The sequence below is a fragment of the Falco punctatus genome (assembly GCF_963210335.1).
Source record: "Falco punctatus genome assembly, chromosome: 4".
Lineage (NCBI taxonomy): Eukaryota > Metazoa > Chordata > Aves > Falconiformes > Falconidae > Falco > Falco punctatus.
The window spans coordinates 111852963-111878280 of record NC_137583.1 but is presented as its reverse complement, the minus strand read 5'-3'; the positions used below and the strand labels follow the sequence as shown (position 1 = coordinate 111878280).

The 25318-nt window shown below is 41.8% G+C and overlaps 1 protein-coding gene across 3 annotated transcripts in view; it reads right to left on the bottom strand.

The window, feature by feature from the left end:
* Positions 1 to 25318, bottom strand: part of RAPGEF5 (Rap guanine nucleotide exchange factor 5) — a 173498-nt gene that overhangs the window by 5077 nt on the left and 143103 nt on the right. For all 3 annotated transcript variants that reach the window (XM_080382161.1, XM_080382162.1, XM_080382160.1), the window contains exons 17-25: positions 23411 to 23560; positions 20595 to 20692; positions 18751 to 18873; positions 17373 to 17551; positions 14018 to 14108; positions 11325 to 11375; positions 10127 to 10214; positions 6722 to 6786; positions 2131 to 2185 (exon numbers count right to left, since the gene is read on the bottom strand). In XM_080382161.1, the coding sequence (XP_080238287.1) occupies positions 2131 to 2185; positions 6722 to 6786; positions 10127 to 10214; positions 11325 to 11375; positions 14018 to 14108; positions 17373 to 17551; positions 18751 to 18873; positions 20595 to 20692; positions 23411 to 23560 (900 nt within the window). The remainder of the gene's footprint in view (positions 1 to 2130; positions 2186 to 6721; positions 6787 to 10126; positions 10215 to 11324; positions 11376 to 14017; positions 14109 to 17372; positions 17552 to 18750; positions 18874 to 20594; positions 20693 to 23410; positions 23561 to 25318) is intronic.

Sequence of the window (25318 nt, the reverse complement as noted above, 5' to 3'; positions counted from 1 at the left end):
GAGATGATCTCTGTGTTCTGAGGGAATACAATCCCCACAGCTGTGCTGAACGTCCTGGAAAACATTTGTATTTCTCATTAACACCTGAAATGACAAAAGCTTGAATTACATTATTTTCTCAGGCTGCTTTGCCTCTTTGGAAATGCTATTATTTGTTTTCAGGATTATGGTATAAAAGTGTTATTTCCATTGAAAAGGTATTTCAGTCTTAATTGGAACTTAACCAGTTTCTAATCCAGGAAGACTTTGGCCTGCAAGCTTAATACACATGATACAGTTCATGAACAATAATTATATTCCTTGCTTAGTTTTGTTTGAATTCTTCCCTACAGTGAGATGCCTGCTGCTCTTAGGTCAATCTGGGAATTGATGCAGCAGAAAGATTCACATTCCTGAGAGCAAAATAAGCCCACTAGAAAAGGAAACTGTCCATAAAGTCTCAATAAATATTCAGTGAATTCATTTCATGCCTAAACGAATTTAAGAAAAAAAAAAAAAGTGCCTACAGGGATGTCTGTATAAGCTGCTTTTTAAATGCCAGCTTCACAATAAATCAAGCCTGTGGTAAAATAAAATAACAATCACATATTTCAAACTACTAGATCATATGATAAATCTCAGGTATTAACCTTGGATTTATGTTGCAACACTTACAAAACCATTTGGGGAAAAAAAGGCAAAAACGAGATGAAAGATTTACAGCAGAGAAGCTGTAAAAAAAATTCACATTAAAAGAAACCAAAACTCCATTTTATAATGCCAAATAAGAGATGTTGTAACTTACAGAGGCATAGTTTGGATTAATCAATATTTCCTTCAGTATCCAGTTTAACAGAGTAAAACCAAAAGGCACGTCCTTATCCCTCTCCTTCTGTCTCTCTCTTGTATATGTATGTATCTCAAAATAACACAAAAACCGTAATACTGAGCAGCCTTTGTTTAAAAAAATGACTGCACACACACGGCACACGGTAAATCTATAGAACAAATGTTCAGCAAAGCTCTTAACAGTATCTATCATTCTCCGAGGAATACGTATTTATACGTAAAATTATTATTATTATTGTTCTTTTTGTCACAGTCCATGCTGACAGCTGCTGAAAATTCAGCTGGAAAAAAGAAATTATTCAAACTCTTTTTTTTTTTCCCAAAGGCTACAGCACAGTTCTAAACTTCTTTCTGGAAAAGAGGTTTTAGTGGCCTCAATAAATGACATGTTTCGTGGGTTTGGCTTAAAACCCAACCACTTCCTAAAGTAGCACTGTGTTTGTCCCCTTGCTGTGGTTAACCTCTCCACAGAGAATGAGAAATGCTGAGCAGGGAGAAACCAAGGTTCTCCACTATGAGCAGCAATGCAAAGCGAGCTGGGGTCCTCTGCATGGTCCTTTAGGGTTGGATTCTCTGGTGGCTAATAAGGTGGAAACACAAAACAAACGAGAAGTCTTTTGTGCAGCTGAGGCACCTGGCCATCCCCATCAGGGTATATCCCCCGTGCCCAGAGCAGGCAGAGCTCTACCTGCAGGCTTCCCCCAGCAGAGGTATTAACCATTAACACCCCCCCCCCCTTTCTATGTCAACCACTTTCACGAAACCTGCAGGACCTCAGTGTCTTCAAAACCTCTACCATTTGGTGAAACGACCTCAAGAACCCAAACCAAGCAAACAAGCGCTTTTGGTGAAAAGCCAAGTGAAAAGCTGTGGTGATGAATACCACCTTTTAGCTACTGAAAGCCAAGACAGCTGCGAATCCATCAGCAAACCCCAGACTAGCAGGAGCCTGAGGTAACTCAGTTACAGCAGGGCAAGTGAGAAAGAGCAGCATACACCAGAGGCCTCATTATCAAGTGGCACAGATCTTGCACTGTATTTTGAAGACGTGATAATTTTTGCAGGAAAATAATTTATCAAGAATTTGAAAGCTGTTTCTATAAACATTTTGTAAAGCAAAACCTCATCCAACTGTGATTTCTGTTACGTTCCAACAATGACGCCCCCTCTTACCAATGGGTTAAGTAATCGTCGACCATGTTTTGCTGCTGTAGTAAACCTGAGCAAGTGGAAAGAAAGTGGGGAAAAAAAACCCTCAAGGATGTACAAAGGCAAAGTAAGTAACAAGTTTTGACTACTCACCAAACTGGTTATTTCTGCAATGTCTCAATGACCGAACAGTATCCGCAATCATGTGCTGCAAAGACCAAATATAAAAAACATCAGCGTAAAAATCTGAGATGAATACTGTCATTAGAAAAGCCTGAAAAAAATCTTCTTACCCTACGCTGTACAGCAAAAAGCAATGGCAGTAAGGTAGAAAAAGAAGACAGCAGGAGAGAGACTTTGCTTTTTGTTTTAGTGATAATACATGATGAAGCAGAGTTAGTCTAGAAGGTCCTTATTGATATCACACAGATCAAATGAGAACTCCCTGAGAGCCCTAAGGAAAGCGGTAAATGAAAAATAGCTCAAAACTGGCTTATTTTTGTTCCTGTGACTTTTATTAAACCAAAATCCTACAGCAGGGCAGGCGTGCAGACTGGATGGGTACTTCTGGGTTCAGCCCCCAGCTTTATTGCACTATCCAAGTCTGCAACCTCACTTTCTGTCTCCATGTGTTGTCTAATTAGGCTGCAACCCCCTTTGTGGTACAGACTACACCTTTACGTACACCTGTACAACGCCTAGCACAATCAGGCACCAGAATCAGCTCGGCAGTTTTCTGCAGTATGATAACCAACACCAAACCCCAGCCCACAGCCTAAACCCTGCAAAGCAAGCACCCTGACGTCTCTGCGGACACCTACCAAGTAAGACTATACCCTAAGTGTATTATTTAACGAAAAGCTGGTGCTAACAAGATGTTGGATGTTCACTTAGATTAAGCAGAGAAAAGAAAAGGTTTAAGTTTGGTTTCTCATTCAGGCTCAGGTCTATAGGTTATAAAAAGTGGAATTGTTCACTATAAATCGGTGGAGTGTGCTCATTTTCACTAGATGTCACCCATAAAGTTCTTGAGGTATTACATTTTTTTTTCTTCTTTATTTGACCGCTTCCGTGGCAACTCTTCACCAAATCTAGTAACTAATTAAAACAAATTGCAGTTAGCAGGAATGATTTAATAGCTCGTGCAAACAGCTGAGGCTCTTCTCACATCTCTTTAAAAAATAATTAGAGCCAGAAAAGATTAACTGTCTTGAGCAGAGTATGTTTAAGACCAGAATGACACAGAACCGCTCATCTCTCAACACTCTGGGAGTGGCTTACAAAGCTCCTCCATAGAAAAGCTTATTCAATGGAAACTTTGTATTCCTTTCATCAGTAAATCAAAATATTTTTTCCTGTTACCCACTGTGCTTGATTTGCCATGAAATCATGCGATCTCTTGTGTTAATGTCTTTGCACTGATTATAATGAAGTTCTAATGAGATGATCTAGATTTCATGCACAATAGTGTGAGTACTGGGAAAGCTACAACTTCCCCCAGTGCTGCTGCTGTGGTATTTTCCAGCTGATATCCTTTGCCCTTGGCTCTTAGAACTGAGAGACCCCACTATCACACACACTGACATTCTTTGCTGTTTCTCCTTTGTAGTCAGTCAGTGTGGGGTCCACCCCCAGACTGGCTTCTGAAGGTGATGCTCTCCTAACAAAAAAACTCTTTGTGTAACACTCTCTTAAAGCAGAATCCCAAATCTCCTGCTTTTAGTAGCCTAATTAGGCATTTCTCTCTGACTGTTTTCGACTCTTTGAGATCCAATTGTAATACAAAAAAAAAAAAATCAGTCAATTCATCTGCAAAGCAAATGCTATTTCCTGACTGTTTTAACAGGTGCTTGCATACCATTAGTGTGATGAGTAACACATTTCTTGTGGCCTTTCAGCCACAAGATCTGGGATCATTAGCACTCCTTTAGCTGCAAAGGATAGCAAAACCTCAGGTTTAGGAATTGCATAGATATTTGGGGTGGGGGTGGTGTTTGATGTCCTTCAGCTGTGTGTACACAGACCTCAGGGCGGAAGGCACTAGGAGAGAAGGTATTTTCTACAACGGTAATGGCCACTGACCTGTATTAAGAGTTTGCTGGAGTGTGGCTAAGACATGTCATTGCTAAGATGTGGGTGATGGCTGACTGGAGAAAAAAAAAATTAATAAGCCACATTTCAGTGAAGCTGGTTAGTAAATACCATGGAAATACCTTGAGATGCAAGAGTATAAGACCATATTCCTTCAGATTTAGCTGGGGAAGTGGGCATGGTATTAAATATTGATGTAACACTATTCTAGACTAGAGTTTACCCACACGGAGTGAAGCAGACCACTGCAATCCCTTCAACTTTCGCTAAAACTAGGTAACGTTAGAGCATTTCATTCCCTTCTGTTTGCAAATTCCCTTCTTTATATTTTGAATTAACTTCGCCTTCACTGCAATGATGTCATGTCAAATCAAGTTCAGTCACAGCAGGATTGTTGAGGTCCTGACAGTCTAAGAATATAAAAGAAGTGGGGATTGCAGAGGAAGAGAGTATCTTTTATTTAACCAACTGATAAAGTTGGAAAAAACAATGGTTCAGACTGACAGGTCCTCGTTCTTCAGGTGAGACGCTTAATACAGAAATGAAATATTTCAAAATACTGATCTACAGGGAGATACAAAAAACCATCTTTGCTTTGAAGTTCATAAGTAGAAATTCTATGCATTTATGACAGCGAGTAAGTTCCTTCCCCAAAGCAGTAATCTGCTACGGTAGAATGATTCTTTTCTTCTTTTTCTGCAACCGCAAATGTGCAGGTGAGGTTCAGTGGCTTGATCCAAACCAAGCAGAAGTCAATGTCAACCCTAATTTTCCTCAGCAGAGGCCAGAAAGTGCTCAGCACAGTACAGAACACCAAGGAAGACGCTCTTCCTTGGGACAAAGCCCTTATACATTAGAAAAGGAACGTGAACACACTGTGATCTGTGTGATGCATCTTGTCGGGAAGTTCACGCCCATTGACTGAACACCTTGGCATCCAAATGAACCAGTGCAATACACATACTGCCTGAGCCTGCGTGGCACTCACAGTCAAATCTCTCTTAAGCCCCCATTCCTAAGTCAGCACTATTGCCTGCATTCAGATGTACACGGGGCTCCTGAGACAGCATGTTCCTGAGGGCGTGATCTGACTAATAATTTGGAGGAAGCGTCAGTCTGAACAACCCTCACCCCACCACCATCACCCCAGACTCCCCCCCTGCCATGCGGAATGCCCAGTCTACATCTGCATGGGAAAGGTGAAATCCTGGCTCACGGAAGTCAATTGGTGAATTAGCAAAGCTCCCAGTGCCTCTGGAGACACGACGGTGGCAGAAAGGATCGGGAATCTTACCCAGCGAGTCCAGCATACAGCATTAAACAACAAACAACCAAACTAACCAGGTCTGGCTAAGATTGAACAAGAATCAGATCCTGCACATTCACTAAATAAATCTATGGACCAGTGGGGAGATTTTAGTATCAATTATTGTGCATCAAGGGCTAGTTTAATTTACATGTTAATTGGATGTACTTCCAAGAGGCAATGAAGAAGAACATGCTAATGAGTTTTATGCAAACACCTAAAGGTCAAACAGTTAATGGACTTGGGACAAGAAAACCTTTCAGCAAATGCAAATCGGTGTTCTTGTAAACTCTACAACAAGAAAAGGTACAGAAATCAAATAGAAAACACAAAAAGAGGAGCTCAGGTTCAAAAGTCAAAGTCTACATCTGCTTGCAAGTTGGAAGACAATGTATATTATGATAGGATGTGAAAATAAGTTCAACATCTGGTTCATGAATAACTCCATGGTTCCACATTCATTCTCTAACAAGTGTAAACACGTGGAGAAAACAGTTGGGAACAATTCATCTGAACAGCCCCATGGCACATCTAGAGCGAGCGGGAAGAATATTTTGGTTTCTTGATCCAATAATCCAGGCCAAGAAAATAAAAATTAACTGAAAGTTTCTCCTCTCCACTCCACCACTGTTCAGATACACAAACTGTAGCTTTCAGTGCTACGCAAATGTTATCAACAAAGAAATGAAATATGCAAATTAGAGAAATAAAACCTCTATCAGTAATATCATGCCAGAGTAGATGTCATATGATATCTAGAGTAGATGTGGCCAAAGATACAACGTCAGTAAGTGCCTTTATGCATAAAAATTAGTGTAGTGGTATTTACAGACAGTTTAATTCATATTTCAGGCATTATTTTCTTCATCATCTAACCTAGATCAAAAATATTACTTTCATTTAACATCCCTGGAATTGGCATACCAGTGGCAAGTGATAAACTAGAGAAACCTTTAGTGCCTTGAGGGAAAAAAATAGGAAATATAATTCAGAGAAAGCTGAGGCAAGAGAACTGAGGAGAAATAGCCCACGAGGTGGTGCAAAGGAATAGATCTCACTGGGGGGTGGGGGTGGGAAGAGCGGAGTGTGACAGTGATGCTGGCCATTGCTGGCTTAGGCATTTTAAACAGGAGTGGGGGAGGAAGGAGTCAGAAAGGAAAGGAGCAGTGAGAAGGGGAAGGGGAGATGGACTGTTGGCTGTTTTATCCTGCTTGCTCGTTTTTAACCCTGTTTATTTCTTCCTGATTCAGCCAGAAGAAAACCTTTCAGTCTTACGAGATGAGGAAGGGAAAGGGAAGACGAAAACATAAACCTTTTTGAAAAACAGGAAGGACAAAATTAGCTTACCAGCTTTTCAAAATTAACAAGGTTATCCAGAAAAGTTTTATTTCCTTCATGGATGAATGTTACATCTGAAAAAAATAAAGGAGAAAAAATTATTTTTCACGGCTTTGTTGTTCAATACAAAGAAATAAAATGACTAAATGACAACAAAAAGAAAAAAAGCGGAAAAGTATCCCATTAAGGATTGGCACAATACCCTGTAACAGTGGAACAAAAGCCTGGCATCAGGATGACATGGAGAGATTATTAGATAGCCCTATGTACACTTCGTGACAAGAGGATTTTCAAGCGGGAGCATGGATTTCTTATTATACCTGTTCTGTGCTACTTCTGGGCACCCCAAGGGATGGCCCTGCATGGCATGCCTGTGCTCGGCACCCTGCGTCACCCATCCAGCCACGCTGCCCACGGCCGTGCCCAGGCTGGGGCTGGCTGGTCCTTGAGTCTAGAGCTCCGTAGGGGCAGGACTGCCAGCTGCTGGAGTCAGCTCTGACACCCCCTTACTTCCCTCTGGGGGACACCACCACGCCGAAGTCTTCTTCAGAGACACTGCTACAGCAGTGGCCAGCCAGGGAGGTTAAACACAAGCTACCAAACCAAAGTTCAAACCCTTGAAACAAGCATTGTGGCTGGGAAACAAATATTTTTACGCAGTGGCGTTGGAGAGACTTTGCAAAGGTAACAAAAAGGTCAGCGTTAGGAAAAGGAAGAGGTCTGTGTTTGGCTCCAGGAAGGGAACTGAACACGGTGTAATGAACTGGGGGTTGGGGAATATCAGGAGAAACAAATGTTGCTAAATTAAGATTACAACTAAAACAGTAGCTTGAGGTCATTTTCTCTGTTTTTCTCATGCACATTACGGACACGAAGTGAGACCTATCTCAGACACGAAGTACTAAGGACATGGAAAAATTCCCTGTGGGGACTGAAGCTCTGAATCCCATAGTGCATCCTCTGCGTTGCCGAAAATACTGGCAGGAGCACCGCCACCATGCCCCCTATCAGCTCTCTTCTGGATGTGTGTGTACCCAGGAGTACCAGAAGTCAGCACTATTGCGATGGGACAGCATTCCAATACCATTACTTCTTAAATGTCACAGCTGTGTCTGCCAGGAGGCAAAGGGCACAGAGTCAATGGGCAACATCTCCCTCTCAGCAGAGGTGCCAGCCTCCAACCCACCAGTTTAACTGTGCATCTCAGCATTTCTCCTGTGCCCATCTCTAGGACTCCCTCTGATGCCCACTTGGTCCCCCTAATTTCAGGGATTTTAGGACTGGGAACCTGCAGCTGACACTGTGGGATGCTTTGTCACGCCATACACCCCCTTCACCCTCCCCCAAAACAGCCAACCTAATTTATTTCCTTTTGTTTCAAAGACTCACTCTGTGCCTGAGGGGCATTTTGTAATTGCTCGGAATGGAAATGATAACGGCTTCATAGCTGGTGGAAACCCAGAGCTGGGACTCATTAGGCAGAGGTCTGCGCCAGGGGTGCAGAGAGCTCCCATGCCCCCAGGGCAGCTGGGCTGGGGTCCACCTCGGGCGGGTGGGCAGGATGGCCACCACGCCAAGTCCAGCCAGCACTCCTGAGCAAGTGGGGCAAGCGTGGCATACACTGGGGATGCCTCCAGCACCTCTCTGCCCCTGGGCAGCATCCCAAAAATCAGGGGCAGCATCCCCAAAATCACAACCTTCTTAAACCTCCTCTACCAGGTTGCTTCGGGGTACACCCAGAAAAAGGGACTTGGAAAGGACACAGCTTCGTGACAGAGGCATTACTTATCCCATATCAGTGCAGTTAAAAATCGTCCATCAGTTTAATGAAAAACTTAGACTGGAAGCAGAAATTTCCGCACAGCTTTTTAAGTCAATGACAGCAACGTGTGTATCTCTGAGGGTGGAAGGAACAGAAATCTGCTTTGCGGCCAACAACTTAGAGTCTAGATAAATTCAGTGGAGCAGAAAATTGCATCTGAGTTGGGTTGTAAGGGTACATCACAGTATTTCATTACACATTTGAAAAATCTGGCCAATTTTCAAAAGCTGTGTCTATGTGCTGTAAGAGAGCCCTACATTTATATTTAATTAACTTTAAAAGGACACTCAACTTATTTTTCATAATTAAACGTTATTAATGATTTTCATTTATTTCTTGAAATTACTTTTGTTCCTTTTGTGTTGAAACAGTAATCTGTTCAGTTGCTAATGATTTCTATGTGACCCACGCATACTGCATAGGTCTTGGAAATGACACTAATACAAACATGCTTGACATGGAATAAAGTCCTACATACTGTGCAACACCTTGGCAACACCTCCTGATGGATTACTGTATTGAAGAAAATTACTGTATTAATTTTCAAAGTCTCCTTGCTGTCTCCAATACAGTTTAGAGCCATGAATGCTGCTTATGTGCACGTTCTTATACACCGTATTGTACTGCTGCACAAATGTCACTGCTACAAGCTACTTGTTTATGTTTGGTGCCTTTGTTTGCAGGCAAGACATGCTGGAGAACACTTAAAGGATATTGATTTTGAAGCCTTGATAATGGTATCCATCTGAATTAATGCAAACTCCTTTGATGTGTGCAAAGAGGGGAAGTGCCTGATGGCTCCCAAACTGTCACTGACTGATCTGGAGAACTGTCTTCAAACATTTTAAACTGGCAGCAGCAGCAGCAGGTTGGAATAAACAGCCTAAAGAGAACACTTTCGGAATACAGGAATAATCAAATGAATTTGCCATGTTCAAAGACAAGGCAATTAATAATTAATGACTCCAAGACAACAGAATATTTGAAATACCTGCCACTTAATTAGCTGCCCTGCTTACTGTGTTAACCAAGTAGTTGTATTTTATTTCAATAGATTTTTTAAAAAGTATTTTTTTTATAGTAAGAATTTATCTCTTCCAGACCTACAAGAGACCCCAAAATCCCCTCTCAGGACAGACAGATGGGGCAGGTTCTGCCTTTCGGGTGATGCCAGGTAGGTCCAGCCTGGCGAGGCAGGGCAAGCATCCCAGAAGAGCAGCATGACCAAGGCCGCTTGTGCGGGTACCGGGTGGCCCCATTCAGGGGTCTGCAAAGTCTTGCTTCTCCACTGAAGAGGACGTGGCCAAAGCATTAACACACCGCTCTACCCACACCTGATGGGAACGTACCGAAGTTTGAAAACCCGTGTGAAAACTGCTCTCTTCCCCTTGTCTGAAAAGGCAGCTGCTTTTTATCCAGACCAAGTATCTTGTAGATACTTTACTACACGTACTGTACTACTAGATACCATACTCCTGTAGTTCCATACTACATCTGCCACGTGCTGATCACAGGACCACATGAAGGAAAAATCACCTTACACTTATTTTAATTAAACACAACGAAGAAAAGCAGCCAAGCTTTAACATTACCTTTCAGAAGTAAGGGCATGAAGGGGATTTTCGGAGATTTCATTTTCTTGAATGCATCTCTGTAAGCTTTGTGATTCAGAGAAGGGTCCTACAGAACAATTTGGGTAATAGAGAGAAAAATCAATAGGCAATAAAAAGAGCAATTCTAAATCCATTACGAGCTTATGATCTGAACATGATTTAGATATAAAAGGTTTCTTCAGGAAATGAGGTAGATAGAGGTTCTCTAAGCTAGATGACTTACTAAACTGAACAGGAAATGTAAACAGTGAAAGGAACAAGAGCGATTGCATTCCTCTAGATGAAGCAGTGCTAAAATGGGAGTGAGCTGCAGAATAGTCACTTGGACTGCTCTGTAATTTCCCCACAAATTTCTATTGGCAAAATCTCTTCAGCTTACTATCTAGCACAAAATGTATCCCAGAATATATTCCTGATTCATTTCTTCTTTTAAAAAAAAAAAAAAACAACAAACAACACACCACTACCACCAAAAAACAACAAAATCCCCACAAAAACTGTTCTAAGATCAATGGATCATACTGGAGAATTGCAAAGTAAATAAGAGTGTATTTCAGTCGTGCTGTGTAAGCAATTCAGAAAGTCATCTCAGTTTCCCATATAAATGAATGTTTTTGTACACCAGCTTGTGCACAATACCGAGAACACATCAATTTATAACAGATCCCAAGTACAGAAGCGTAACAGCCACCGAAGGCTGGATTGCATGTTCCCCACACCAGGCAGCGAGCTCACCATGCACCCACCTCCATGACAGCCAGAGGAAACACTTGTTTATTCAGCTTTGATAATGCTGACAAAGACCCTTAGCCCTGGAATTTTATTTTATTTTTTAAAAAAACTTCAGCTGTCCTCCTTTCCTCCTGACCTACAGCATGTTGCTTTAGATAAAGACTGATTAACCACCACAGCAAAAGAACAGCTTCCAAATTGATGCCGGGGAACCACCACCACATTCTCCTCTCTCTGCTATTCCTCCAGCTGTCAGGAATTCAGCCTTCTCCCTTTTCGTGTTTGAAGACCGCCTCGGAGCTCTGGAGAGCTGCGAGGCCTTTGGCAAATCACAGCTCTGACACGACAAGTTCCAGCTCCAGACAATAACAGGCAGCTCCAAATAAATTATGAAGAAGGCACGTAAGGCCAAGCGATGCCGTTCTGCTGTCAACACCATACTCACCGTCAAACTTTCAAGTTCAGTGAAAAGTTTCTTGAATTTCCCAGGAATTTTCTGAAGTGGGAGGAGGGGGAAAAAAAAAAAAGGAAAGTTGATTTAGGCAGAAAAATGCTGAGGCATTTTTTTTTTCCATGAGACTGCTGTGGGTGAAGCACCTGCTGAAAGTGCAACAGGTAGTTAACCCGCACCCCCCAGCTCCTCAGCTCTAATGACAGACCGTGATCAGTGCAACACCAGAGAGGTACCAGACCCCGCAGCCCTGCCTCAGGGCCCGGCATCCTTCTTTTACGGAGGCTGCTTGTTAGCAGCTGGTTTTATTTTCTTCCCTAGCTCCCAGGCCTGCTGCATTTACCTTACTGTCTGTATCGAGTTAGAAGCAGTAACACCAGCTGAGAATTCCAATAATGTGATCACATCCAGGTTAAATCATTTGCTGTAATCAGTCTTCCCCTACAACATGGGTTCTAGAAATTAACAAGCATCATGCTTAGTGCTGTTTGATATACTGCTCCCAGTGCTGACTGGTATATGCTGGTGCCAGAGAAGGAGATCTTTCCTTTACAGACGACTACTCCATCTCTGATTTCTCATCCTAATCCCACGGCGAGGAGCACAAAGCACCTTCCAAGGGAGCCCGGGGAACAAGCTACCTCCTTGCCCCACACGCTGACACCTGCTCTCCTCCACAAGCATCCGCTTCCTTTATCTGTGAGGTGCTTTAATGGATTCGCTTCATTATACCCAAAGCAATCATTCTACAGTTTGAAATTTCCTGCTGATATTTCAGACTTCAAGAGTGGAGCGTGGACCTTACAGTCTGTCTATTTTTTCCAACCATACTACTTTGTATTGTAAAAAGACATCCCCTCCTAGTACAAATCCTGTCTTGTTTTTGTCTTTAGACCCTGACACCCAGTGACACTACCAAGAGAAAAAAAGATTCAGAACAACTAAGACTAAGTGAATGTGCCGTATGATTAAAACGCTAAAATACCTGAATATGGAATTGCACTTGCACCTTTTTAATATCTTCAATCAGAGAAAGTTAGGCTCATTAAAACACTGCATACTGTAGAAAAAAAGGAGAGGAATATGCTTGGGAGCATACTACTACTTGGTTAAGAATTCAAGTGCAGAGCCAATATAATTTAGTGACTAAATGGTTGCTTAAATTTAGGTGGTTTCATTTACATGTGTAAGTAATTATAATTAATTTATAAACATTGCTCTACTTTCTGGAAGTCACATTACTAATGCAAATAACCTTCTGTTTTTGACATTTCCAGTGCAATGAAGTTTTATAAATAAAAAAAATATGCATGCGACTTCATAAATATTTTACGCACAGAAACATGACGTATTTACAACAATACATATGCAGACGCACTCCCTGTTCCAACAAGCAATATTTTCTGCTCTTCCTGAGAGAAGTCCACCAGCAGCACACGATCTCCAGAGGTCTCACCACACAGCAGAGTTCTGTGTGTTTCCATGTGGGAGAAATCCACACCACTGCCGCCTGGTGCCTTTGATACAATACTTAGTTCCTTCTGCTCTTCTACCACAGCTCAGAGAAACAGGATGAAGGCAACCCGTAAGAGCAGGCAAGGGCAAATGTTCCCTATAGGGGCATTTTAGAAATAGGAGAGACAAGGGGCTTCTGTATCATCATCCTCAGGTATGTTTTTTTCCATAAAATTTTTGCTTTATCTGTTATTGAAAGTTAGCTTCTCCTTGCCTGCCTGAGCCCCTGTAACTCCCGCAGACGCAGTCACTGCCCTTGTTTCTCTGCCTGCCAAAGCCACTGACATATGCAGCAACGCCTCCACATGTCTGATTTCAGCTAAGGGGGAAGACTTTGCTCTGGAAAGTGTTAGATAGGTTTGTAAGTCTCTGATGGCCGTTTGATTTCAGCTGTTGGTGCTCAAGAGTATCACCAAGGCAGGAGATCACAGCCGTTCTCTGTCGCTTTGTATTACAGGTTGATATTTTTCTGAGTACTGCTCACTTGTGATGTTGAGGGCATGGAAGAGGGATAAGCCTTCACCCCATCACACTAAATTACTCCTTCGCCAATCCTTGGTTCATCAGCAGGTATAGCAAGCTTGCAGATACTACCACTCAATAATTTACCTGGATTGAAAAAAAAATCCTCAATATAAACACAGAACCCAGTGGGACCCTCCTCTAAACATCCCATGCTGTTTAGCAACCGGTAGCTTCTTTAGCAGATAATCTTTGCTCCCCAGTATGCTCTTTTCTCAGGGTCAATTTCCTAACTTTGTTGTTCAAGATGAGCAGCTGCAAAAGAGCTGATAAAGGAGAATTAAAGAAGGTTTATTTCTACTTTGTATTTTTTTAAATGACATTGTTCCACAATAAGGTATTGCCACCTTTATAAGACTTTCTGTTCTGACATCTACTTAAAATGCTAGGATAATTTATCGCACTTTTTTTTTAAGAGGGCAAGATCTCCCTGCTTTGTTCTTATTCAAAAACGCTGGAAGGACACATTTAGTTTTAGTTGAATAGCTGTGTATCTAAGGTTTCAGGTTGCAGGGAAGTACTGACACTAACTCTGTGTTTGATTTCAGCATGAAAAAACAGTAATTAGAAAGGAAAGGTAATTCGCCAGTACACAACCTTTGTAAGAAATGGTTTTGACAGCATCTAAAAGATAGGAAGATGCATCTTACCTCCCAGGTCTGAGACAGCCGGCTGACAGATGCAGTGTTGAGACCCATAACAATAGCAAAGAATGAATTCAGATTTCTTTGGGCTTTACAGCTGTGGAATAAAAATATGAATGCTGTATTCTGAGTTTTTGTACTCAGGATCAGAGATAAATGGAATGCACAGGTATCCTAGGTTACTGAGTCACATTTCAACCCTCGGCACTAACATACAATCATCTTCCACATAATGAACTCATTAAATGTCCTCTCATGACCACCTGCAGTCTAGGTGATAGGGCCTCTAAGAAGTTTTTTAGCAAACGTTCCACTGTCTCATCAAGCCCGTTGTTGGCAGGTTATTTTTTTCCCTTTGCTGTCAAAAGTAATTTTCCATTTTCAGTGTTCAAGTTGCTCTCAGCCATCCTTTACCATACAGAGTAATTCCTTGACCTCTATTCTGTTGTAGTATAAATATTTTCAACCCCTATTTCATCTTTTCTCAAGTTGTACATCATTGGTTCCTTCAATTTCTCTTTGTGGTCATGGCCTGCAATCTACTTTTCCATATCATTATTATCCTTCACTGAATTCTTTGTAATTTATTTTAACTTTTCTCTCATCTGTTTCCTTCTTACCAAGGAGATGTAGTGAGACAGTGGGGAGGGAAGGAGAAACGTAATTACTGTTTGGGATCTAAGTTCTTACACCTTTCTCCTACGCAAGTATAAAACAAATAGCAAATTATTTATTTGGAACAGCATCACACTTTGTCCTTGCCTTTAATTTGTCATCTATTATCACCCAAGGACCTCTGTCACAGCACTGTTCTTTACAATCATGCATTTATTTCTTCAGCTCAGTATTAGCATTCTCTGGCTGAATTACTTTGCATCTATCTAAATTAAATCTTATCCTACTGTTGTTTGCACATGCCACTAGACTCCTTAGATCATTCTTTTTTTTTTTTTTTAATCCCCCAATGCATTTGCAATCCCTCATCATTTTTATTGTCTGAAAATCTGATTAATGTTCAAATTACATATCCCTATAAATTAGTTGCAGTTAGCACTGGTTCCAGTCCAGGTCCCTACGGAATGTCCTTGATACCTCTATTCTTTGACATTTTACTATATACGATAAGATCCTGCCTATTTCTAGTCCATAAGGGAATTTGAAATCCTGAAATATTGTGTCCTTTTCAAACAAAAAAGATTCCCCTTTCCCCCGCAGATTCTTGAAGACCACTATAAACATAGGTGTGTGTGTGAGAGAGAGGGAGAGTAAGAATCCTCTTTTAAGATAATTTTAAGTACAAATGAATCTACTGGCTTCACTGGGATTTATCATCAGAGAAAAGTACATGCCCAGGCCTTAGACTGGGAACTTGCCAGCACTTGTTACAGGTTTTACAAAGCTTGCGCTCACCGCTCTACTATCTTGAAACGGTGTGTTTCTCACTTCACCTGTCTTAGTTAATCCTAACTTTGTTGCAAGACTCCTTTTATTATTAAAGTCAGGCAGCTCCCGAAGGTAACTCATTCCAGGACAAGGAAGGTGTCCAACACCGCCTGAGCGAAGTGCCTGCTGGCTGAGCCCATGTCTCACAAAGAGCTGTAGAGAGAAGGTCTGTCTTGCAGTCAGTCACTGCCTGGGCTGCTGTTACAATCCCTTTACTCTAACCCTATGTTGACCTGGTCTGTAACTCCTCAGGACGTTAGTTTCTAACAGCATGCAAATTCATTTTCTTTACTGAATTACTTGTTTTCTGTTTTAGACTAACTCATCAACAGAAGCATATGTATCTGTGTTTCAAAACCTCTGTTTCCCTTTTATGTATTGACACGCTTGTGTAAAAGCCTTCCATCTTCTTCAGGTGTTCCTCAACAGTGAAGCACACAAACGTTGAACATCACATCTTAGTCCTGCTGCTTTCCTGACAAGCTGAAAGTCATAGACAAAGATCAGGGCTGAATCCAGGAGCAGAATACAGCTGCTCACAGCTCCCTACTGATCTGCCTTAGTCATAAACAAAATAGCAGGGCTGCTTGTCTTGTGCCTCGCGGGGAGAGTCCTGTGCTTAGCATGCTGTCTTTCCACCCTAACTGTTCATCTTTCATCAGCTCCTCCAGAACTGATGGGATATGATAATGTCTTCTTTCAGAAAGCTGCTTTCCTGATTAAAATAAAGGATCACGAGCAAACACCACACTCGCTTATCTGTGCATCCATTATTTCACCATCTACATGCTATGGTGATGGGTGCTTCTACAGTGCACTGGGAAAGCCTGTCTACTGTTTACCGACAAATGTATTTAGTCTCCAGAACTTCAGCTTTTCACTTAACCGAGATGGAAATAATTCAAATACAGCAACATTTTAGTCGGATGACATATATATCCCTATTCTTGTGGGACAGACATGAAACTTTTGCTGGAATGCAAATTAATACCTCTGTGGTGCAAGCAAGGCACAGAGAACCAACCGTTTCTGACATAGTTGGACCAAACTTGGCCATTGATAAGGCAGAAAATGAACGTATTACTGGATACCAATCAGCTTACAAACTACACCAAATTACATTTATGAATTACACTAGATCCCATTAGAAGAATTCATTTCACCAAAGGCACTGCTTCAGCAGAGGAGTCCTTTGTATATAAGTGCCTTGCAAATTAAATCAACCCAGCTGATGAAGGGAACAAACTATGTATTTTTCCATGAATGTGCATATTCAAATATTGCAGAAGACCAACAAGTGGGGAATGTTGCACATATTTAAATTGCTCCATTTTCTTTGTTACTAAAATTACAGAGAAAAGTTGTCTGTGTATATGTGTATATTGTATATCTCTATTCTGTTCCAAGGCATAGAATAAATGCTAGCACTATTTAGTAGTACTGCAAGAAATCAAATCTCCATAAATACAAGAGTAGTCCAGAGAAGATTACATGGGGCAACACCTTACTGCAGCTAGTTTCTTCTCTAAAGGTAGGACTTTCAAGATTGTAACAGTTTTTTGGTTTCTGTGTAGTCTTTAGTGAACGGCTGCTCAAGTAGTTTTGTATTATGGTCCTCAGGTTATTTCTGCTAAGAAAGGAAATATCTCTGCACCATCGGGAATTTTGCAGTTGATACTGGAGATAGAGCAGCTAAGCTGCTGGTGAAGATTTGAGCAGCATATACTCTACCACATCCACATCTAGCTTTGGCCAGTGTATGCTGTTGTTACTTAGGGATTGCTTTACCCAGGTATGCTTACTACGCTACTAAAACACAGGATGACAAATTAAGTTTCCTTTCTTTGCTTTTACACCTACTTCTCACCAAATAAAGCGTGTGAATTCAAGGATTTTTCTTGCAACATTAGTAACTTACTGGGCAGCAATCTTGATGAACTTTTTGACTAGCTGTACACGTTTGCAGAGCTGGCTGCAGAGGAGTATCTCGGTGGCAACCCAAAGCTGGACCTCGTTGCACCTTTGAAGCAGAAGACTGAGATTCTCGGTGTTTTCAGCGCTGCCCTGTCTACTGAACGTGAAGTATATCAGCTCTTGCTGGAAGACATTGGCAACATTATTAGGGATATAAAAACAACTTAAATGTAAATAAATCATAAATTATTTAGAAGTACATTTTTGAAACGAGACCTGGTTACAAATGGTTATTTTTTTCATTGTCAATGAGCAAATCTCAAATGATTCAGGGTCCGGGTTTGGCTTAGCAACCTCTAGGGGCTTATCACAGTAGGCAGGTGGCCTCGACGTCCTGCGAGACATGCTCTCCTTGTGAGATTTCCTGCAGTTCCACTTCTGGCTACAGCCAGCTATAGGACATCAACAATCTGTCTCTTTCTATATTTCATCACTTCTGTTCCAGCATTAAAAAGCAACTGTTGTAGGACCTGAAAAATTTCTATTCAAACTCCTTCCCAAAGATAGCCAAATTTTCATCAATAGAGATGTGGGTCTTGATTTCTGTCCAAAAAACCCCAAACGTGACTAGCTAGCAAGTGTCTAACCTGAATAAAAGAATCTGAAATGAAATATCAACGAAATTATCTGATAAGCAGCAAGGGAATTTCCCACTCATTTTCTCAGAAAGCCACCACGCTTTTCAACGAGTGATATTTTAAAGTGACATTTTGTACTGTGTACTGCATATTTTACTCAGCAGCTCACACCAGAACCTATCAAAGTCATTGAAACAACCCAATGGGCACTGAAGTGGGCCATTATCCCATTTTATAAAGCCTGCCCAGTATTTTTTATCTCAATGAAGCCTAACAAGAACAGTAATGTCACCATCAAATTTGCTGAAACTGTGAATTCTTTTGTGGTTAAAGTGATATCAAGGACACCTATTTGTGGAGTCCTGTATTTACTGGAACATTATGGAGTGCAAAGGATAATTTGCATATTTAACATATTCAAACTGTTTCAGACAGCTTTTAAAGAATAATCACGCTCTTGGCTCTCTTGAGACAAACCTCAATAAAACCTACCAGGTATACAGGGAACGTATGAGATGCCCCAGGACAGGGAAGCTACAAACCTTTGACAATTTTTTTTCAGTATCAAGGATTGCAACACATCTCTTGGACCTGATTCAATGCCCCCATCAATAAGACCTACCAAACCATGCTGTTATCACAGCAAACCGAGCATCAAGGAATACTAAGGCCCCCAAATGCATCGTAATGGCACAACTGCTGCATGAGATTAATACACCTGGAAGTGGGCATGGTGCTTCTTACCTCATGAATTGCATTGAAGAGGCTCCAGTCAAAGTTTGTTAGCTCTAAGGCAAGATCCCAGGTGTTGATTCCCAAAATTCTCACAGACCTTTGCTGCAACTCCTCATTTTCAGCAATTGGGTTCTAAATCAATAGCCAAGAGCAAAAGAATCCTCAGCAAATGCCAAAAGTTCTGCAATGGAACAGCTACTGGACCGTGGCACAAAACCGAGCTGAGTAAGCAGTCCTCTTCACGTGCACTCCGAGGGTTGTTCCTCCCCACCCCCCAATCCAAATCAAGGGCTTACAGCCTATTTAATAAATAGCTTGAAACAGTAAATGGGTCACTAGCATCAATGATTTGCTGTTGGATTAAGCCTTCTCCCTCTTTCTCTAAACCTTGAATACAAACCGCAGACAGCATAATGAAAATAAAGTCTGAATTAAGACACCAGGAAATTTTTGTATTATAAGATACAGGAACCATTCTGCAAACGCACCGGATTTAGAATAAAACCACAGAATTTGCCCACCAATCCACCTTTACAAATAACATAAATCTGTACTTTTTACGTTTAATCTACTCCAAATGTGATCATCAACAAAAAGCAATATACTGTAGATCCTGATTCATAAAAGTTACTTAGCACATTACTGTGGAGTGCACTGGTACTGCTGGTGTTAAGGGTCATTTGACATTTCCATTATTAGCTTGGATTTTCAAAGGTTTGCATTTCTCTTGGGTTATTTCACCTCATCAGGCTGAAAACTTGGCACATGAACCGTCTGCCAAGATGAAAGATTATTCTTATCAGTTAAGCCATTACTTTGGTGCTACATTTCTGACAGTTACAGCAAGTTTTGAGATTTTTATTATGTAACTAATGAAACTAGATTGGCTGTCACCTGTCTGCGCTGGAAACCTTCCCTTAATATTCGCATTTTTAGAGGTGGCAAGAACGCCGGAGATAATGGGGATGACAGATTACAATGATAGTGGCGTGTCAGTTCTTCGGGGCACATTGATCCAGCAAAATGTAAATAGACATTTCTCATCCCTAGGATGAATGCACAGATCCCAGCAGTACTGACAACACGCAAAAGTCAGTTGCGATACCAGCCTCCTTGAAACACCTGCATAATTAGCAGAAAACTATCAAAAGAGTAATTTTTTGAGTGCCTGATTGTTCCTGCCTCACTGAGGTTTTGGGAAATCATGGGGGGACGGACTCTGCCGTCCTGTTTTCTGGGGACAGAGGGAATGAGAGAGACTTGCTGCCCTTCGACCTGCTCCCCTCCCCAGCACCAGCGAGAGGATGGAGAGACAGACAAAAGGAAGAGGACATACCACCAGCAACGTATGCCAGCCACAGGCTGACCATGCGGATGCCACAACACTAGGTCACACTGGTGCCCAGTAATTTTGGTAGAACTCACACAACACCCGTTTCTACATGGAGTAATTCCATGGAGTTTGTCCATCATCTTGTATGATTACATTCCGGCCAATTCAAGGGTTACAGAGGCACAACGTGGGGAAGCAAGAGTCACACAAGCCCTGAATAATCCTCATCCCATCCAGTCCTTTACAAGCACAAGTCAGCTTTTCCAGGCTGATGTAGATTGAAAGATTTAAGCTGTAGAGAAGCTTTGGTCTATTTGAAATTGATGAACAAATTCCATTACTGTTCAAATAACTGCTGTTAATGCAAAATATTTTTTTTCCAGGTAGACAGCAGCTCTGTAAGCTTTACTAAGGAAGAAAAAGTAAATGCTTTATTGAAAAAGTTCTCCGAGAGAATATTAAGTTTTTGATCTGGAGACAGACAAATCAGAAACGGGAAGTGTACAATACAGATCCTTACCAAAGAATCAGCCAGATCTTTTCGGTAGACAAACATACGACTGGATGACTCAAAAGTTTTTGAGATAGCCAAGTCATTTGGTTGTAGTTCATGTTTTTCTGTAAAAACAGAAAACAAAATACAAATGCTTCAGAAAAGGAGTAAAAGCTGTATATAAACATGAGAAAAACATCACAAATATATTTGTAAAGTCACATCAGCTTCTCAGAATGCATCTAAGAATCGAATTCAGTCCCTGTGGGGACCATCATCTCCACACTATTCAGGCACAATAAAGGCAAGATGTCTCTGATGGTGGACTAGAGCACAAAAACTTCCAGCATCTGCTTTCAACCTGGACTTCACATAGCACAGAACTGAAAGAAACCCTGAAATCATCTAGTCTAACCTCCTAAGCGTTATAGAACATTTCATTTCAACCCAGTGTTATCTACTGTAAATGTAGTGACTTTCGTTAGGGCAAAGTGTTTCAGCCTCCAGAGACTGAGCTGTTGCATGTCACTGGCAGAAAAGAGCAGGGGTGGAGATGTCATCGGTAGTTACAGCCAGATGACAGCAAAAGAAGTTTAAAGGATCCCAACACCGATGAAATTCACTCCATGGAGCAGAGTTGAAGAGTCCTTTATAGTACAGTATTTACAGAAATTTATCTAGATCTAGAATAATTCATTTAGGAAACATCTGAGTAAAAAAAGCAGGACACACCGAACCAGTAGCAAAGAGAAAGGATGCTTTTTTCTCCACTCGAGAGTACTAGTTCAGCTCTGGGCAATCTTGGATGCACCAGAGAAAGGCATGGGGGAAAAGAAAGCAAAATCCAGAACACAGCTAAAAAGCTGCCCTGGAAAAACTGCCTCTTCTTGCAGGCTGCAAATAATCTTCTGGAGACCTGACACATGAGATTTGATTACAGTGACTGTATTGATGTAGACCTGAAAGCACTACAAGCATGTTGACAGCTGCCTTGGACTTTTCATTGCCCATGAGGGAGGAGTAGGACCAGGAGGAGTCCGAGAGCCAAACATCATTTCAGACAATTTTCCCTCTTCCCCTCCTACTCACACTGACACCAAATACGTTTATGTTGAACTACCAATATGCTTCTTCAAGGTAATTTTGAATAAAAAGAGTTTATTTGCTCAGCATATCAAGAGTACCATAAAAACATGCTCTCCAGTGCTCATACTGCTGCCCTCCAAAAGGAGGGCAGCTGACAGTTCTGAGTCATGAAAAGAGCAAAAAACCCAACCAACAAACAAAAGCATGGCAGGCTGGTGTTTATTGCTCACAGCACAGGAGCGACAATGCATAAGAACAAAGACACTGAAACAGTGGTATCTCTAATTAACTCAGGCAATGTGACTAAATAACATTTTAGGGGTTACAATGGTCATGTATAAATGAAACTCCTATTGTACCTGCATTTTAATCACTGTTTCTTATTGAACAGCCAAGGGGCAACCACTTCTATTGTGTGGCTTTCTTGCAAACCAATGTGGTCTAAAGATAATAGTGTGCTTCATTATTTATGAGTTGTTGGTTTTCTTTAGCTAAGTAGGCAGTTAGCAGCAGATTTATTGCTATCAGAGCAAAACTTGCCCTGCTGTTGAACAGGAGCGCATGACCTGAAACACAACAGCAGCACGGTGATTTTGCAGTGCTGTAAAATGCACTGGAGGCAAGCTTGGGTACACACAAGGGTAAAAAGAGTATGCCTGCAAATGACGTAGCCTGGCTGGCCAGGACACCTACACATAAAGCTCCTGTGCGACCACTCTGTGCCCAGGCTCTCAACAGCCAGAGCAGGGCACCTTCTCCCTGACACCCACATTGGTATCCTGCAGAAAAATGGTTATTTAATTAAGCTCAGCAGGGGTGAGAAAAACGTGACCTTCCACTTCTGAATCAAATGAATCAACAGAGCCAGCCAGCATTTGTATATATTTCATTTAACTAGACTGACAAAGTAGCAGTGCGTGCTGTGTCTCCAAGGGTGCTGCCTTTGTCCCAGGGGGTCAACACCAACTAATGTGATCTGAGAATATGACCAAGATACTCTACACTCTTCGCTCCTCTTTGTAGATTCAGCTTCACATTTCTATGCACCTACCTCAATTGCTTCCTTTATATCCCTAAGAGCCAAAAGACACCACAATGAGCAAAACAATCTCACCAAAGAGCCTGAGACCTGCCAGACACCAAAGAAAATTCTGGGGGTTTGGCTGGTCCCCAGTATCGGCTCATGATCAGTCTGGTCTTCCTTAAAAAAAACAACAATAAGCCTTCCTGTTCAATGAGAAATGCTACAATAATAGGCAAAAAGCATCAGCTGTAAGCAAGACTGCTTACAAAATATTGCTTAGATTGCTTTCAGCATCTCAACTGTGCAAATACGTCTCGCTCCTTTCTGCTGGAGAATATTCATTACCCATGCCGTAAATGAGGAAACAGCCACGCATATAGCATTTGTTATTCCCTTTTATATTTTTAAAGCAAACCATGCCTCATTGCCTTCCAAATTAATTTAAATGTGAAAGTAGAAGATTTATCAGTGCGGAAAAAATAAAATCTTGCAATACTGCTGGAGACTGAGTCTCCTTTGCACTCCCTTCCCAGCGAGATGCTGTATCTGGCAGTACCCAAGAATGAGCTGTTGCCATGGAAACAACTCTCTGGGAAGCAGCTCCTCATTGTTCCCGTGGTCATCCAGCTGTGGGCCCGCACAGGAACAGCTGTACCCTTGCACCAGAAAATGTCAGCCCTCTCTTACGTGATGCATTAAAAGGCAAGTAATCAGATGAAGGGAAGTTATTTACCACCAGAGAACGTGACTGTCACCAGCGCCAACTCCTCCTCCGGGTGCTGGATCTTTTCTGCTACAATCTTCAGTATCTCCTGAGCTGAAGTGGATACTTGAGCTTTCACACTGACATAGGAGTGCTCCGTTATATACACTCGGCAGAAAACTGCACAAAGGAAGACAGACAGGCTCAGCAGCAGGCAGAGACACCCAGAGAGCAGGGGAGCATGTCGCAGACCCGACCATGGCAGTGCCCCGGCTGCCTGGCTGCTGCGGCTGCAGGAAGGGCAGCTGCTGCGCCCTGACCCACAGGGACACGAAACTAAGCATCAGTGTCACCATTTCCCCCCTTCCCACCTCCTCTCCCTGGGAATCGAGAGGGGCAAGCAAATGGAAACAGATACCCACAGCAATGCTTGTGCCAGACATCCTGCCCTGAGGATTTGTCAGGGTTACCCCTCTACTGCCCATCATCTGTGCAAACCCAGCTGCTGCCATCTTTTCGCCCTTCCTTTTACATTCACAGATTGCTGTCCTTTCAGTGTACTTCATACCCATTGCAGAAATTATTTTGGAAGTCCACTTCCACCTGGACAGGAGGCCTTGCAAGAGCAGCGCTCCCTGGTCTCAAACCACTCCTGCTAGCTTATCACCAGAGTATTTTAGCACCAGCAGAGTCTGCCTAAACAGCAATGCAATTAGTTCTGACAACTCTTCCCTTGAATCACTTGCAGCACACATAAAAGGGACTGGTTTGGAGAAATTCCCTGCGCCCATCACTCCTACTGAAGTCCATGAGTCGGTTCGGCTCTGGCAGGGAGATTCCCACCAGTAATGCTGTGGTCACATCAGCTCAGCTAACAGTTTGTTTCTGTTACATAAAGGGCCGTATGCTCTCTCTGCTTGCCAGAATTTTAGGTGTACATCTTTTGCCAAGTTTGCTGTAGCCAATTCTTTGGAATACATCTGCATTAAAAAGGAAAACCCAGAGCTGCAGACTTGCATAGGTATTTCAAAAATTGCATCTGCTATTAAGAATCTCCACAGCTCTTGGTTTCATACTCACTTCAGTGCTTAATTACAACTTTCCATTTCCTTCTACTCCAGAACTTCTTATTGCGGACAGGCTGCTACCATGTCAGCATAAAACAAAACTTATTTTCTCCAGAAATGCTGTATTTTTTAAATTGTTTTTATTGACGGATGTATGTAGCAATGGCTCTTTGCTTGTCCTACAAATCTTCATGCCTTCAGAGCACTTTCATTAAAGGAGACCATGCCAGAAGCAGTTAAAAACTCTATCCATGAGAATACCTTTTTTTTTGTGTGTGTGTGTGTGGTAGCAAAGAAAAAATCAAGATGAGAAGGAAGGAGGAGCTTAATATTTAGCCTTGGGGAAGAAAAGTAATTTGATTTTATAATTTTTTTCTTAACCTGTCTCAGCTGACAGACTGACAGTAAATCAGATGCTCATCCTATGGCAGAATATCTCTTCAGAATGGATATAACTCATGAAAAAATAGAGACATCAAATGGCACTGTAAATTACTAGGTAGAAAAATACATTTTAAAAAATGCGATGGGAATATTTGGATTTCATATGAAGAGTGTGACACAACTTGCTTCCAGTGAATTTGTTTGAAATGTCCTCCTCTCTGTCATTTGGGAGGGGAGAATGACAGCAATGTTAATTTATAACTGGGCTGTTGACATATCCTTTGTTTAACATTGAACTAAACCACCCCACAGGTCAGGTCCTCAAGCACAGCCATCACACTGGTTCCCCCAAAGCCTGTTTCCCCGCGTGCCTTTCAGACAACCTGTCTGCAGTATCTATGGGCATGGACCATTCCATCTCTTCCAGGAGCCTGTGCTGCTCCTGTGAGGTGCAGAAGGGAATGCCAGTGGGATGAAGCAGCCATGG